This window comes from Osmerus mordax, chromosome 26 (assembly GCF_038355195.1).
Source record: "Osmerus mordax isolate fOsmMor3 chromosome 26, fOsmMor3.pri, whole genome shotgun sequence".
NCBI classification, from domain to species: Eukaryota; Metazoa; Chordata; class Actinopteri; order Osmeriformes; family Osmeridae; genus Osmerus; species Osmerus mordax.
The window spans coordinates 3,957,767-3,972,743 of NC_090075.1; the positions used below are offsets into that span (position 1 = coordinate 3,957,767).

The 14,977-nt window shown below is 41.4% G+C and overlaps 2 protein-coding genes across 2 annotated transcripts; both read right to left on the reverse strand.

Annotated features, from left to right (window-relative positions):
* Positions 1–1,984: 1,984 nt before the first annotated feature.
* Positions 1,985–12,577, reverse strand: LOC136936073 (low-density lipoprotein receptor-like). Its single transcript, XM_067229804.1, has 13 exons — positions 12,511–12,577; positions 12,101–12,232; positions 9,672–10,046; positions 8,838–8,957; positions 7,866–7,991; positions 7,330–7,501; positions 6,971–7,186; positions 6,707–6,825; positions 3,874–4,013; positions 3,593–3,734; positions 3,264–3,338; positions 2,943–3,100; positions 1,985–2,678 (listed from the first exon to the last, which is right to left on the reverse strand). Exons 1-13 carry the CDS (start codon positions 12,569–12,571, stop codon positions 2,643–2,645), a joined length of 1,872 nt encoding a protein of 623 aa, XP_067085905.1. The 5' UTR covers positions 12,572–12,577; the 3' UTR covers positions 1,985–2,642.
* A 635-nt stretch (positions 12,578–13,212) lies between these two features.
* On the reverse strand, positions 13,213–14,717 carry ndufa7 (NADH:ubiquinone oxidoreductase subunit A7). Its single transcript, XM_067229953.1, has 4 exons — positions 14,624–14,717; positions 14,299–14,348; positions 13,839–13,976; positions 13,213–13,443 (listed from the first exon to the last, which is right to left on the reverse strand). Exons 1-4 carry the CDS (start codon positions 14,672–14,674, stop codon positions 13,353–13,355), a joined length of 330 nt encoding a protein of 109 aa, XP_067086054.1. The 5' UTR covers positions 14,675–14,717; the 3' UTR covers positions 13,213–13,352.
* Between the last annotated feature and the right edge of the window lie 260 nt (positions 14,718–14,977).

Consider the following 14,977-nt stretch of genomic DNA (forward strand, 5'->3'; position numbering starts at 1 on the left):
ATCAGCATCAAAATAAATGTTCTTACCATCAAATCCTTTTTTAAGATATGAAATATTACTCTTATTGTTTGTCAGTGAAATAAATGAAAAAAATTAAACATAATAATCCCCCACCATTGACTCTTGTTTTCAGAACTGTCCAACCTATACATACACATGTATTGGTATTAAATGCATGTGATGCTAGGGTAGAGGGGGAAAAAATGTATGCGAGGGGAGAGCATTTCATGGCCTTGTTTTCCATTTGATGTAAATGCAATGCACCCCCTGCTAACTCTGACTAGGAAAGTTTTACATGCCTGAAACTTACTCTGTTACTCACAAGATAAGACAAAAGAAACTAAACGTAAAGGAAACACTCCTTTTGAAAAAAAATTCCATCACGTGATTTCCTGTTCCTGTTTCCTGTTACTCAGTTGAAACAGAGAATGTCTAATATAAAACAGGCTCTGGTTGAACTATTGTGTGCATTAGGCCCCTCAAGCACAAAGTCCAAATCCTCCACCTCTTTTGTAAAGAAGTCTATTTTTATCACCATACCAGAAGTGGATATTCTTCTCTCTAAACGTCTCATTGCTGCCCTCGTCCTAAGTATTTAAATAAATACACAAGGTAGGATCAGGACACAAAGTCTATGTAGCGGAAAAGAATAGCTGACTAGCTAATCTTTTGGTGACATGGCAGTTACATTAACATTTATTCATTTAGCAGACGCTTTGATTGATGTCTCGCAGTGATGTCCCTGCCAAAGCTGATATCAAATTAGGTTCTGATATGAATTAGGGGCCTGTGTCCCAGTAGTTTTAAGTCTAACAACTCCTCTGGGCTGTGTTTCCCGAAAGCGTCGTAAGCCTAAATTGATCGTAGAATCCATCGTACGACGAATCTTAGTTTTACAGGCCGTTCCCAAAGACACCGTAGTTAAAGTGTCTCTTGAAAATTCGTAGCTCTTGAAAGCGCATAGATTAGCCTACTCCGCTTTGTAAAGCTCTCCAAGAGAGAGCTTTACAAAAGTGCATAGGTCAATGATCATAAACGATGAGATAACCCCCAAAACATTGCGGGTAACCAAAACATGAGCACACATTGTGATAAACAAATAAGTGCCAATGGGAAGAAACACAAGAGCATGTAGTTAAACAAATAAAACTGTCATCCTGTGAGATTCAAAAATTGAGCTGTAAGAAGAGCCTTCAGCCAGATTTGAACACAAGACCCCTCACACAGTAGCCCTCATCCTTAACCACTGAGCTATCAGGGATCATAAAAATCTCCACTCAACATGAAATTTGACATTGAACTATCTAGTTGTAACAACCTGCAGAGTTGGGGTGTCAGAAAACCAGAAGAAAGCAGGGCTCCCCTGTTAGCTCACTGGGTTAGTGTGCATGCTCTTTCAGACATGCTGGTGCAGTACCGCAACAACCTGGATTCAAATCCAAATTTTAAATAGTTTATTTTAACTTAAAAGTTACATTGTGGTCATGTGATATGTGGGACTTCACCTTCACAGTTTCATAAATATCATCTCTACTCCAAACGCTTGGCGTAAAGTAATATTTATGATTACAGGTAAGAACGATATATAAATGTATCGACCCCCTCGACCTGTTATCTTTACCTCTTTTGGGGGGGGGGGGTCAAAGTCTTAATTAGGGGGGTCAACCCCCCCCCCCCCGTAATACAAACCCTGGACTCTAGAGCTCTGGCTACGACTAAATACTTTTTTGCAACTTTGTAATAACTTTCTGCGGACAGCATTTCTGGAAATGAACAAGGGTAAAACCTTTTTTAGAACTGACTAAATGAAATTCAAGACCTTGGATGAAAATCTGGCCTTTTTTAAGATGTTTTAAGGCCTTAAATTTAAAGTTCAGAATCTTTGACTTTTTAAGACCCCACGGGAACCTTTATTTTAGGAATAAGAATTAAATAATCATTTTAATCAATTCAATACTTTATTATTTTGAAAGACAAATATATTATTGCTTTTGTTTACAGGGTGTACTCTTTCAACGAGTACAGATTCAACTGCAGGCATACACTGCGTACTAAGAAAAAACATCTTCAAAAATAAATATTAGCTCATACACATTCAACAAATTGTTCAGCAGGTTCTAGATTCAACTGATATGCATCTTACATTAACTGTAATAATACTTCAGCTTTTGTGCTGATTAAATTATCAAGAGAGTGATTATACAATTTTTGTTCAGACTGTTCTAAACAAAGTCTAGGACACCAACCAAGAAAAAAAACGATCATACAAAACCATTCCCGGCATGATTGACTTTCAATTAAACTTATCAGTTTAATGTATATGCAAGAAATTCTAGTCAAAAACAACTACAGATCAGACAATATTAAGTGTTCTTAAGTGAGTAGTTGCCCCCGGTTGTCTTAACACAAGAAAACAGCATATTTGTTTCTTTGTTAAACCACAACATAATAACTTTATAATTCGGTTGGAATTGGTCTTAGGTGTTACAGGACCTTGTTATCCAAGGAAAAGATATTAGGTCTGGTAGGATTACTGGAAAAGGTGCAGGAATTATCCTTGTTGTTTCGTCTCATCAGGTACACAGCAGGAGGACAAGTCCCTCAGAGGCATGGTGGTGTAGGATGGTACACAACGCCAGGACTCAGTCGTGGTCCAAGTCCAGCTGAAGGAGTGTGTCCTGGGTGGGAATAGAACAAGATCCTGCTCACCAGTTAAGCCTTTTACCGGAGGGCTGCTGTGACAAGGTCACGAGATGTAGCTGATCTGACATTCAACAGAAGTACCCCCTTACGAGTCAAATCTTAGAAAGATGAAGTCAAATACACGGAATGACAACATATCGATTACAGCCTACTGTAAAGGCGAATCAAATCATAAGTGAAACGACCGGCTGACTATCATAGATACGGAGGAGCCTACATTGTGAGAACACATTCAGTACCTTGATAGGACATGTTTGAGGGCATCTGGCTGGCATGTGGATGAGGGGGTCCTGGGACTCCTTCAGAGAGAAGTCTTGAAGGATGAGGGTTCTGGAGGGGCTAAACTCCGCTCTCCACCACCAGAGGATCAGTCCCACCAGTAGCACACTCAGCAGGGCTGGGTGGAAGGCAACGTCACAAACTCAATCCAATGGAATTTTCACATCTTAAATCTCTCCATTGTTTAGCTTGCGTCAACTTGTCTCAGCATTCCTAGATGACAGACAATATTCTTTTCTTTTTTTTTCTCTTCCAGACTTTCAATTAAAAATCAGACCCACCAATAACCGCAAGGAGTCCAGCAAAGGTGTGATCTGACAGAGCCGGATTTGGAACTGGATGAGAAACAACAGATTCTGAAACGGGAGCAGGGGAATAAAAGTTGATTAATTACATGTTAATTCAGGTGTTTCCTTGTCAAGGTGTCTTAACTTGATGAATAATTCTGTTTAATCGCTCTAAATTAAATGGCGAAAATGAGGACTTCATTCTCTTGAACAGCATTGCCTACATGTTTTAATGACCACAGGTAAATACATTTACATCAAATATTTAAACAAAGGACATTTTGTGCGAGTCTTCGAGACAAATGGCAGTTATAAACCCCCACCTTTGGATTGTAAAACTGGATGTACAAGTACTAATCCTCCTGGAGATTTAATACTGTGAAGAATGACGTGAAAGCGACTGCCATTGTGTTTTTCAGCTGAACAGATGGACTTTGTCGTTGCTTCACTCCAATAAACACGTCCCTGTCATACAGGAATGCAATGACAATCAGTTCATTTAATTCATTTAAATGAAAGTAAGTTAAGGTTACTTTGTCGTACAAGGCTTTTAATGGACTAATACTCTTATGGAGGAATTGTCTACCGTTCCGGTCAATTTTACCTCAAACACCGCTAAGCCAAAAGGCTTGTCCAGGTATCCATTCGATTCAACCACTGTTTTCCGATGACGCCCTTCAAAGTCAATTCTGGAAATGGTGCGCATCCCAGCATCAGCCCAGAACAGAAGCAGCCGTGGCCCATCTGTGAGGCATAGAAAGCCGTTTCTTACACACACACACACACACACATATATACACACAGTACTGTGCAAAAGTCTTAGGCACAATAAAAAAGGTTAAGGAAAAATGCTTTAAGAAATGATGAAATGTAACTAAAAGTTGAGCAAAATTGCACTATTATACTGCTGCACAAAAAATTATATTACATACATTTCTTTGATTAAACTTTGCATTCAAATCTGATACACTTAAACGCCGCCCTCGAAAAAATGCAGCAACATTAAATTTAGATTTACTATAATTCAATTATTATTTTTTTTACTACAAATAGGTATGGTACAAAACTTTCTGCATCACTATTAGTATCCTCATCTGCCTCCTCACCGACGAGACACCAGAGATGTCGCCTACTAATTAATCAACTACAAGTTAATCAATCAACTTCACGCAATTCCTGTGTTGTTCTTAATTACGAATTAAATAATAATAATAAAAGCTGCCCTTGTGTACACACCGCCCTCATCGAAACGTGTGTGTGTGTGTGTGTGTGTGTGTATGTATGTATATACAGTTAGGTCCATAAGTATTTGGACATTGACACAATTTTCATCATTTTGGCTCTGTATACCACCACAATGGATTTGAAATGAAACAATCAAGATGTGCTTTAAGTGCAGACTTTCAGCTTTAATTTCAGGGTATTTACATCCAAATCAGGTGAACGGTGTAGAAATTACAACACATTTTATATGTGGCCCCCCCCTTTTTAAGGGACCAAAAGTAATTGGACAATTGGACAATCAGCTGTTCCATGGCCAGGTGTATGTTATTCTCTCATAAAGGGAGTTCGTTATTTCATTGACAAGGAGCAGATAAAAGGTCTAGAGTTCATTTCAAGTACGGTATTTGTGTTTGGAATCTGTTGCTGTCAACTCCCAATATGAAGTCCAAAGAGCTGTCACAATCAGTGAAGCAAGCCATCGTTAGGCTGTAAAATCAAAACAAACCTATCAGAGAGATAGCAAAAACATTAGGTGTGGCCAAATCAACTGTTTGGTACATTCTTAAAAAGAAAGAACGCACTGGTGAGCTCAGCAACACCAAAAGACCCGGAAGACCACGGAAAACAACTGTGGTGGATGACAGAAGAATTCTTTCCCTGGTGAAGAAAAACCCCTTCACAACAGTTGGCCAGATCAAGAACACTCTCCAGGAGGTAGGCGTATCTGTGTCAAAGTCAACAATTAAGCGAAGACTTCACCAGAGTAAATACAGAGGGTTCACCACAAGAAGTAAAACATTGGTGAGTCTCAAAAACAGGAAGACCAGATTAGAGTTTGCCAAAAAACATCCAAAAGAGCCTGTACAGTTCTGGAACAACATCCTATGGACAGATGAGACCAAGATCAACTTGTACCAGAATGATGGGAAGAGAAGAGTATGGAGAAGGGAAGGAACTGCTCATGATCCAAAGCATACCACCTCATCAGTGAAGCATGGTGGAGGTAGTGTTATGGCGTGGGCATGTATGGCTGCCAATGGACCTGGTTCCCTTGTATTTATCGATGATGTGACTGCTGACAAAAGCAGTAGGATGAATTCTGAAGTGTTTCGGGCAATATTATCTGCTCAGATTCAGCCAAATTCTTCAGAACTCATAGGACGGTGCTTCACAGTGCAGATGGACAATGACCCGAAGCATACTGCGAAAGCAACCAAAGAGTTTTTTAAGGCAAAGAAGTGGAATGTTCTGCAATGGCCAAGTCAATCACCTGACCTAAATCCAATTGAGCATGCATTTCACTTGCTAAAGACAAAACTGAAGGGAAAATGCCCCAAGAACAAGCAGGAACTGAAGACAGTCGCAGTAGAGGCCTGGCAGAGCATCACCAGGGACGAAACCCAGCGTCTGGTGATGTCTATGGGTTCCAGACTTCAGGCTGTCATTGACTGCAAAGGATTTGCAACCAAGTATTAAAAGTGACAATTAGATTTATGATTATGTTAGTTTGTCCAATTATTTTTGGTCCCTTAAAAAGGGGGGGGGCACATATAAAATGTGTTGTAATTCCTACACCGTTCACCTGATTTGGATGTAAATACCCTGAAATTAAAGCTGAAAGTCTGCACTTAAAGCACATCTTGATTGTTTCATTTCAAATCCATTGTGGTGGTATACAGAGCCAAAATGCTGAAAATTGTGTCAATGTCCAAATACTTATGGACCTAACTGTATATATATATATAATAAGTGTGTGTGTGTGGTAGGGAGGAGGGGCCCTCAATGAGGCGCCTAATACAATACTGCTTAACCCTTGTGCTGCCTTCAGGTCACATGATCCAAAGGTTCATAACGAACCATCGTTGTGTTTACCCAATTTTACCCAATACAAAAACAAATACAAATAATTGTCTTTTAACCTTTGCAATGTGGGGGGTCTGAGACAGCCCAACGGTTAAAAGAAAATGCTTCACTTTGTTTTTGTATGCGGTAAAGTTGTCGCAATACGACGGTGGGTCACAATGACTGATGGGTCAGAATGACCCGAAGATAAAACAAGGGTTAATCTGTTTTTCCATTGATAAGATGAGTTAATTGATACGTTTTCCATAAAAGCTGAAAAAGATTCTCCTTGCTTGCCGTGGATGCCTCCATCTCCCTTAGACCTACATATAAACTGCTGTAGTTTAACTTTTGAATGTAGTCCAACGAACCCAGTGAAATGGCAACTGGGTTCCAGATGACTGACTTCACCAGCACTGTCCTGTTGTGTCCGTCCAGGCTTGCTCGCTCAATCCTGGGGGAGGTTCCACTGTCAGCCCAGAAGACAAGACTGGGGAGAGGACAGTTGTACTTAGAGGACGTTATTTCTGCTGTCATGTAATATAAACACGTATACGTCATACAAGATATTATCACAACAAATACTTAAGTGTACTGTAATCGTCACGGATCATTGGAGCATCTGATTTATTTACCCTAGTAACGGCTCCACAGCCACCCCGGTTGGCCTGTCCAACCCTCCAATCAGAAGCCGTTGTGAAGAGCCGTCCAATGCAGCAACATTCACTGAGTGACTGTTTGCATTGGTCAGATAGAGTAGCTCACGGACCCAGTCCACAGCCAATCCCAGCACAGCGCCGTGGCCTTGTAACAACAGAACAGGCTTCTTAGAGATTCCATCCATAGGTATCCTGTAGAACAAACAGACATGAGTCACATGCACACACTGAATTCCATTTCAAACAGTCCATTTAATGAATAAGCTTTACCCAAACACAGAAGGTCACGCATCAACGGTTCCTTAGTTCCAGACAATACCTGTAGGGCAAAGTACCTGTAGACAGAGCCTTTTCCCAGTCCCGCCCAGTAGAGTGTGTGGTTTTCTGCGAGGACGGCCATAGCACCAGGCCCCAGCAAGCCTGAGGATAGCTCCCTGTACTCCGATCCAGCAGTGCTGACCAGACGAAGCCCCTCAGAACTGCTAAACACAAGCTGGGCAACACCTCCTGCAACCACGCACTAATCAGAATCCGCAAGACAGGGAATTCAATTCCCCCATCTTGTTTTACTGTTAAAACTTGAACATGTACACATGACCTGTACACACACATCCCCACCCACATCAGTTGAAGGAATGTTTAAAGGCATTTATGAGGCCCATTGTTTGCAGTTAAAAGAACCATTAACTCAGGTCACACCTACATCTCCTTCAAGGACTATGATGCATGTCATAGAAGGGTTGTCAAGGGTTAACAAACTTGCTGCTGGCATTGGGTCACACCATTCAAAGCAGGAAGAAAATGTGATAACAAATATCTATTCCTATCAGTGAGGGGGAAAAAATGCCAATGCTTTGGAACTGGAACACACCTTTTGCCATGCACTCTCCTGTTCCTGGACGTATCATGTAACCCTCATGGCAATCACAGATGAAGGTTCCATTATTACGAACACACAGTTGGTCGCACACGTCCATATCCAGGCACATATCAATTTCTGAAAGAAAAAAAAAGGAGACATTTTTCATTCTAAATCTGCCTACATCCAGTCTCTCCTCCAGCCTTACACCCCCACCCGCCACCTACGGTCTTCTTCTGACAACCGTCTGGTGGTCCCACCTCTCAAGAGCGCCCACTCCCAACCCAAGCTCTTCTCCTGTCTGGCCCCCCAATGGTGGAATCATCTCCCCACCTCCATCAGAGATACTGACTTGTCTCCTCACCTTCAAGAAAAGGCTAAAGACGCACTTGTTCCGGGAGTACAACGGTACTTAAGAAAGATTTGTTGGATCCGATGTTAGTTTATTTCCTCCAGGAACACAATGACACTTACTGAGGGACTGATTGAACTTGTTGGTTAGTTGTAACTGAGTTAACTACTTGTACATTACAGTACTTGTAAATTATATTATTGTTTCTTGCTTTCCTACAGGTACACTCTTGCACTTTTGAGGTTCATGTTGTTTAATTTGTAACTTGTTTAATCAGAATCAGAATGGGATTTATTCGCCATGAAAGTTTGCACAGACAAGGAATTTGCTTTGGCAGGAAGGTGCATACAATAACTACTTAACTACTTGCTCTTATGTTTCTTCCCATTGGCACTTGGTTGCTTATCACAATGTATGCTCATGTTTTGGCTTCCGCAAAGTTTTTTGGGGCTATCTCGTTGTTTATGATCATGGACCTATGCACTTTTTGTAAAGCTCTCTCTTGGAAGTCGCTTAGGATAAAAGCATCTGCTAAACGAATAAATGTAATGTAAATCATTTCAATAAACAGAAAAGAAAATCCATATTGCAGGTCACATTCTAGGGCCAACATTCTCACTCCTAGCACTCACCCTCACAGTGGGTGTCTCTCACCAGCCTCATACCGCTAGGACAGTCACAGAGGAAGCCCATAGGCATGTCCACACACAGGTGAGAGCAGCCGCCGTTGTTCACACGGCACTCATTCTGATCTGTGAGGGGACAAATGGTAATGTTAAAGGCAGTGCAGAGTAAAACCCAAAGTAGGCTAAGAAGGGACACAGGGACAGCTAAGAAGTCCCTGTGGAATGCAGTTCTTAGGGGTTATGGCAACAGGTAGTCTATTCAAATGCATCAACAGTGTCTCACGTCAGTCAATATTGATTATGTTACGCCGTTAAAAAGGTTATGCATTCACTTAAATAAACACATTAAACAGGTTAGGTGACGCATTTATTTGAGTATGCAAATCCACAGCAAGATTGCCTTTTTCAAACTAAGGCCAACACTGTCTATGTGTCATTTAGCAGACGCTCTTGTCCAGAGCGACTTACAGTAAGTACAGGGACATTCCCACGGTGAAGTGCAAGGCACAACGTCACAACTCAATCTTCTGATTAATAGCCCGATTCCCTAACCGCTCAGCCATCTGAGCCATCTGAATCCAGTGTATTGTGGTGCAATGCGTATGTGGTAGCTAGGTTGGAAAATGACATTTACATATACAAGTTACCCATACATATACAAGTAAGTCTTTTTTCCCCCCTCTTTCAAACATCTCAATCAAATTGAGATACACATTGACTTGCGGTTACAGTCAAATGTAGTTTAAGAAACTTGTCAATCTACAAAGGGACACTGTCGCCCTCTTCTGGTGATTAGAATGAAGTGCGGCAAAGCTTCAAATCTCGCAGTTGTCGTCTCACCGCAGTTGTCCTCATCACTCCCATCGCCGCAGTCGGGGGAGTGATCACACCTCCAGGAGTGAGGCACGCATTGACCGTCGCCACAATGGAACTCCGAGTCAGCACACGAAGGAGGGGCCGGGAGCACGGCCGACGGACACTCGTCCTCGCCTTCGTCCTGCCCGTCGGGACAGTCGGCCTGTCCGTCACAGAGCCTGGCTCTGGGCACGCAGATGTCCATCCGCCCGCACTGAAAGAAGTCCCCGGTGCAGTTCCGACAGGAGGCCTCGTCACTGCCATCGGCGCAGTTGTCCGCCCCGTCGCAGAGGAAGCTGCGGGAGACACATCCTGTGCCGTCACGGCAGGGAAACTCGTCTCTCTTACACTTCAGCACACCTGAGGGAGGTAAACGACAACAGCGAGAACGGCTGTTAACACCCTGTCCATGCATACAACAAAAGAAAAAGAAGATTAATGTAGGATTACTGTTGTCAGGACTGTAATTATTACACTTAGCAAATCTGGTTTCAGAATTCCTGGTCCCGCTTAGACTTTGGATGGTCGGTGTGGATAGTTTCTTGTTAACTTGCATTCATCTTATCGTGACCCTTACTGTGTACAGTAATCTCACTGTAATTTTTACTGCGGAAATAAAGCTTTGTTTCTGTTCACTGGAGAGCTCAAGATCTGCAAGAGGCTTAGGATTCAGTTTAAAACTGCATACTAATGAACACAAGCACACTAAAAACATCCATACACATTACCCCTTTCAACAGTGCTTTGTTCATTGAAAACTAAAGGTTTTGCAGTTCGTACAGCGGCTTACCGCAGTTATCCTTTAACTCATCGGAGCCGTCAGTACAGACAGGTGTCATGCCAAGGCACTTATCCCCGCCAGGATTTGTATCCCATGGCCGTGGGAGCACGCGTGCACTCAGAGAAGCGGAGTTAAACTGCTGCACTTCGAATTCACCTCTTAAAATGGAACAAATAGTGACGTGGAAGACTCGACTGGGTTTTGCATAGTAACAAGGGACTCATTTATCTACAGAAATACATTTATTTGTCTGTTACATAAAGGCGACGTGCAGAGGCGTTGTTAGACATAAAACTCGACTGGGGCACCATTCATATCCCTTTTTTTCTTTCAAGCTTGCTGCGCACAATGCACTACTAGGCTATAGAAACTCCCCTTGCTTAACCCACTATACAACAGTTCAGGGACGCAAGTTTGATATCAGCTTTGGCAAGGACATCAATAGCTAATGCAAGCGCGCACATTTTTGATAAGAATACTGTTTTTTTGAGCTTCATGTAATATTGTTTTTATGTTTTAGTCTAAATAAGATGAACGGTAGGCCTATCATTTAGAAACCATCTTTAGTTTTGTAATGTTTTCTTAGCCTACCTCAATTCTGACTTATGTGCCGAGTCCGACACCTGGGGGGTATTCCAGAAAGAAGGTTATGTGACATACCCGGGTACATTGTAGCAACATTGCTTGTGGGTTAACTTACCTGGTTATGTTGCATAACCTGCTTTCTGGAATACCCCCTGGACTTCTGTGTCCGTGCTGCAGTGGCTATTTGGCAAGGTCAGAAGAGCGCGCTGACATGGAATTCTGCATGCATATAGGTTTGTGTTTTCCGGTAAACACTTTTACAAGCATTGATTGGGATACTGTGTTAATTTTTTCCGGGATTATCAATCCAAATTAATGCACTGACTAATGAAGTAAATTGTTAAAACTCTGACAAGGATGCCCCGTCTTTGCAAATCCATCCCCTGCCCTCTAACGTGATTTCTGTTTTAATTCACCTGTCTACCATATGAGTTACAGAGGGGATACACATTATATCAGGCCGTTTTTTCACCTGACGTGTACCCCCTCCCCTAACATGCAAAGTACAAGAAGAAGCAAAGTCTGTCCCGCCCTCATGTGTGTTATTTTCTGTGTTCTTTTGGTCACAATGAACAACCTGAGATAATATGGAGATGTCCGCTCTTTCCTAGCAAACGTTACAGAGGGGATACACATATCAGGCTCTGGATAAGAGCGTCTGATAAATGACTAAATGTACATTTTTTCACCTGATATAATGTGCATCCCCTCTGTAACTTTTGGCAGCCTCCATCTTTACAACTCAGAGCAACTCCTCTCCGCTAAAACACAGAAACAAACAAGAATGAAACGCAGTGAAATTACAGGCAATTGTACGGTGCACAACCTATAGTCTTAATTCTCTAGTTGATAGATACTCTGTCATCCTTAATCAATTATAAGTAGGTGCATGCCGTTTGATGAAACGGACCATGGCTCATTTGAAAGTCACGCCATGAAACTTCAGACTTTGACTACTCTCTACTGGTTGGGGATCAGGTTGAATTGGACTAGAAGAGGGCAAGAATGGTGTGCAATCCAAAGACCTGTCCTGCAATTGCCTACTCACTGCAACCGAGTTCGTCAGCGCCATCCTCACAGTCTCTGTTCCCGTTGCAGACCCAGGGGCGTGGAATACACTTCCCATTACTGCACCTGAATTGCGACTGATTGCAGTCAGGCTGACTGCCCGCTGATGTGTCTGCAAACCATAACAGAAGTTCGTTTTGAATCAAACGGATATTGGTCATATCGCGTAATGCAAAAGACCACTGCAAAAGAACATGCATTTTATTTCCAATTCGAGTTACAAGATGAATTGGTGGTCCCTTCAACAAAGCGTAGATGGTGCTCCTGGAACCATTTATAATTCCTACATTGCATGGGTTAGCACGTTAGCTATCTCGTTAACCATTCTGTCCATTCATGATATGCACAGAAAGAGACAATAAAAACAAAGCAATATGGTTTAAAACTCACCCAAACTTTGACAGCAGGTTACCAAGTGAATTATAAGAAATATGCCACCAAGGTGTCCCATGCTCGGTGTCGTAAGTGGTCTGCGGCGCGTACAAATGACGTAATACCACAAGTCGATATGACGTACCACCTCTTAAATTGATCAGGTTTGTTGCATTTACTTTTATCGGTTGAACTACGACACATGCATTTGAAATGAACGTACTTTACAGGAAGTGATAAAAATGGGGTTGTCGTTATTATAAATTTTTCAATAGCAATAGGGGAAACACCCGAGCGAGTTGGCCTAGTCTATGACCTCATGATAGTACTCATTTGTCAGCGAAATGACCTTGACCCCTTTTTAGTGTTGTATGTTTGTACAATTCTTCCACGTCATTCCAGAAAGAGACACAAAAACAATGTGAATTTATAAATAAAAATGAGAGAAATTATGCATTTGTGCATAACATAACAGTATGCACTTACAGCAATGTTCCCCACCCTTAATTGATTAAAGTTGAGTGTAATTTTAATTTAATGTTGTTACATAATTGCAGTGACAAGAGTTAAACTGAGTTTATATAATAATACAAATCTAAAGAGACACTCATATGAAATCACGCTATAAAAATATATTATTGATTCTATTGCCAATAACAAAATACACAATTTGAAAGGCTAAATAGCATTCTTACAGGGTGAAAAACACATAGGCAATAGTAAATCTCATCACATATAATTTTAATAAGTTTTTTTTTTACAATATTAATCCAAAGCCTGAATCAAATACAAGCAACACAGTGCTTTAAAGTCAGACCTACAAGTAGATAAGGAAGGAAGTGTAAGTTAAATGTATATGTTCAGAGGTATGGCTGGTCTGTAGAGAGACTGAGTTCCTTTAAAACCGGACCAGGTGTGACTGCACGCTTTGCTGGCACATCAGGAGCTTGGCTGAAAGAGATTTAGATATCATATTTAGATATATTGCCCCTAATTTGTATTTAAAAAAAACAGGATTACTCCCAATTTACAACACTAACAGCCATTTAATTATGTTCAAAATGCAGTATCCATAGCCATATAAAACATTGTTAGTTTGTTTTCTCTATCTGAGTCAGGTGGCTGAGCGGTTAGGGAATCAGGCTGGTAATCAGAAGGTTGCCAGGCTACTAATCAGAAGGTTGCCGGTTCGATTCTCAGCTGTGCAAAATGACGTTGTGTCCTTGGGCAAGACACTTCACCCTACTTGCCTCAGGGGGAATGTCCCTGTACTTACTGTAAGTCGCTCTGGATAAGAGCGTCTGCTAAATGACTAAATGTAAATCTGACTCTGAACTGAAACATACCTGCCAGCAGCGAGGGCCTTCTGGGAAGACATGATCACAGTGGCAGGAATTGATTCTCTCCGTCCATCTCTGAGATGATAGTAGTTACTAGCATACTTGTGGCTTGGGCCAACTGGCAGTTTAGGTGGTTCCTGAGTCCTAAACAAAGAGAAATACACATCATTTTATATACTATTCACTCTACTTACCCCATATATTGAAACATGAGATAGTTTAACAGAAATTTGCCAGAGATGTTTTTTTATTTTTCTTCTTTTTTTGGTTGTTCGTTTTCCCCAGCAACACCTAATAAGTCAAAGTTTAGGTGATGCTGAGGGTGCCCTAATTGTTGCATCAAAGGCTGGTTGGATAATGCCAGTTTTCAGCAACATTTTGATGATGATTCTGTCCACTGCGATGTATAACCCAGTTCAGGAACATTACACTTCAGTACAAGTTTTAGCTCTCATCTTCAACTTACCTTTTTGCTATCTCTCCATAACGCAATTGAAGCTTTGCTTGCAGATTGTGCTGTAAAAAAAATCAGTGTGAAATTAGTAACTTGATGGCTCTAGTACACTATAGCCTATAGTACAGTATAGGACATTTGTATTACAATAACATGATTATTCATCACATTGCTTGAAGCTAGTTTTTAACGTTAGTCTAGCTAGTAGCGTGTTCGTGTCCTTATAGTTTGAGTGGCAAGCACACGGGAACATCAAATTGGAGATTTGACACTAGCTCTATATCCATTACAAATAACTTGCATTATACTAATCCTGTCTAGCTAGCCAATTTCTTACCCCGGACAAGAGATTTCGAATCCTCTGGATTATTTTTGTTGCACTCGCCATCGCTGTGTTGTGAAGGACAGACGACTGCTGCTTCTTCTGGTACTCAACGGTGCTGATCGTGGCACCTCGACGGCCATCTACTGGTTTGGCGACAGTACGGTACGTGACCATGAGCAAGACAGACCACTAGGAACACTAACTTGAATAGCATTAAATATTTGTTTAAAGTCACTATTCAAATTATTTACATCTTCTTCTAAAACCAAAACTATGGACAGTAAGAAGCATGATGGATCAGTGGTCACCGAGGGATCGTGAACTGCAGTTGATTTCTTAATTAAACATTTTCCAACCCTAAAACAA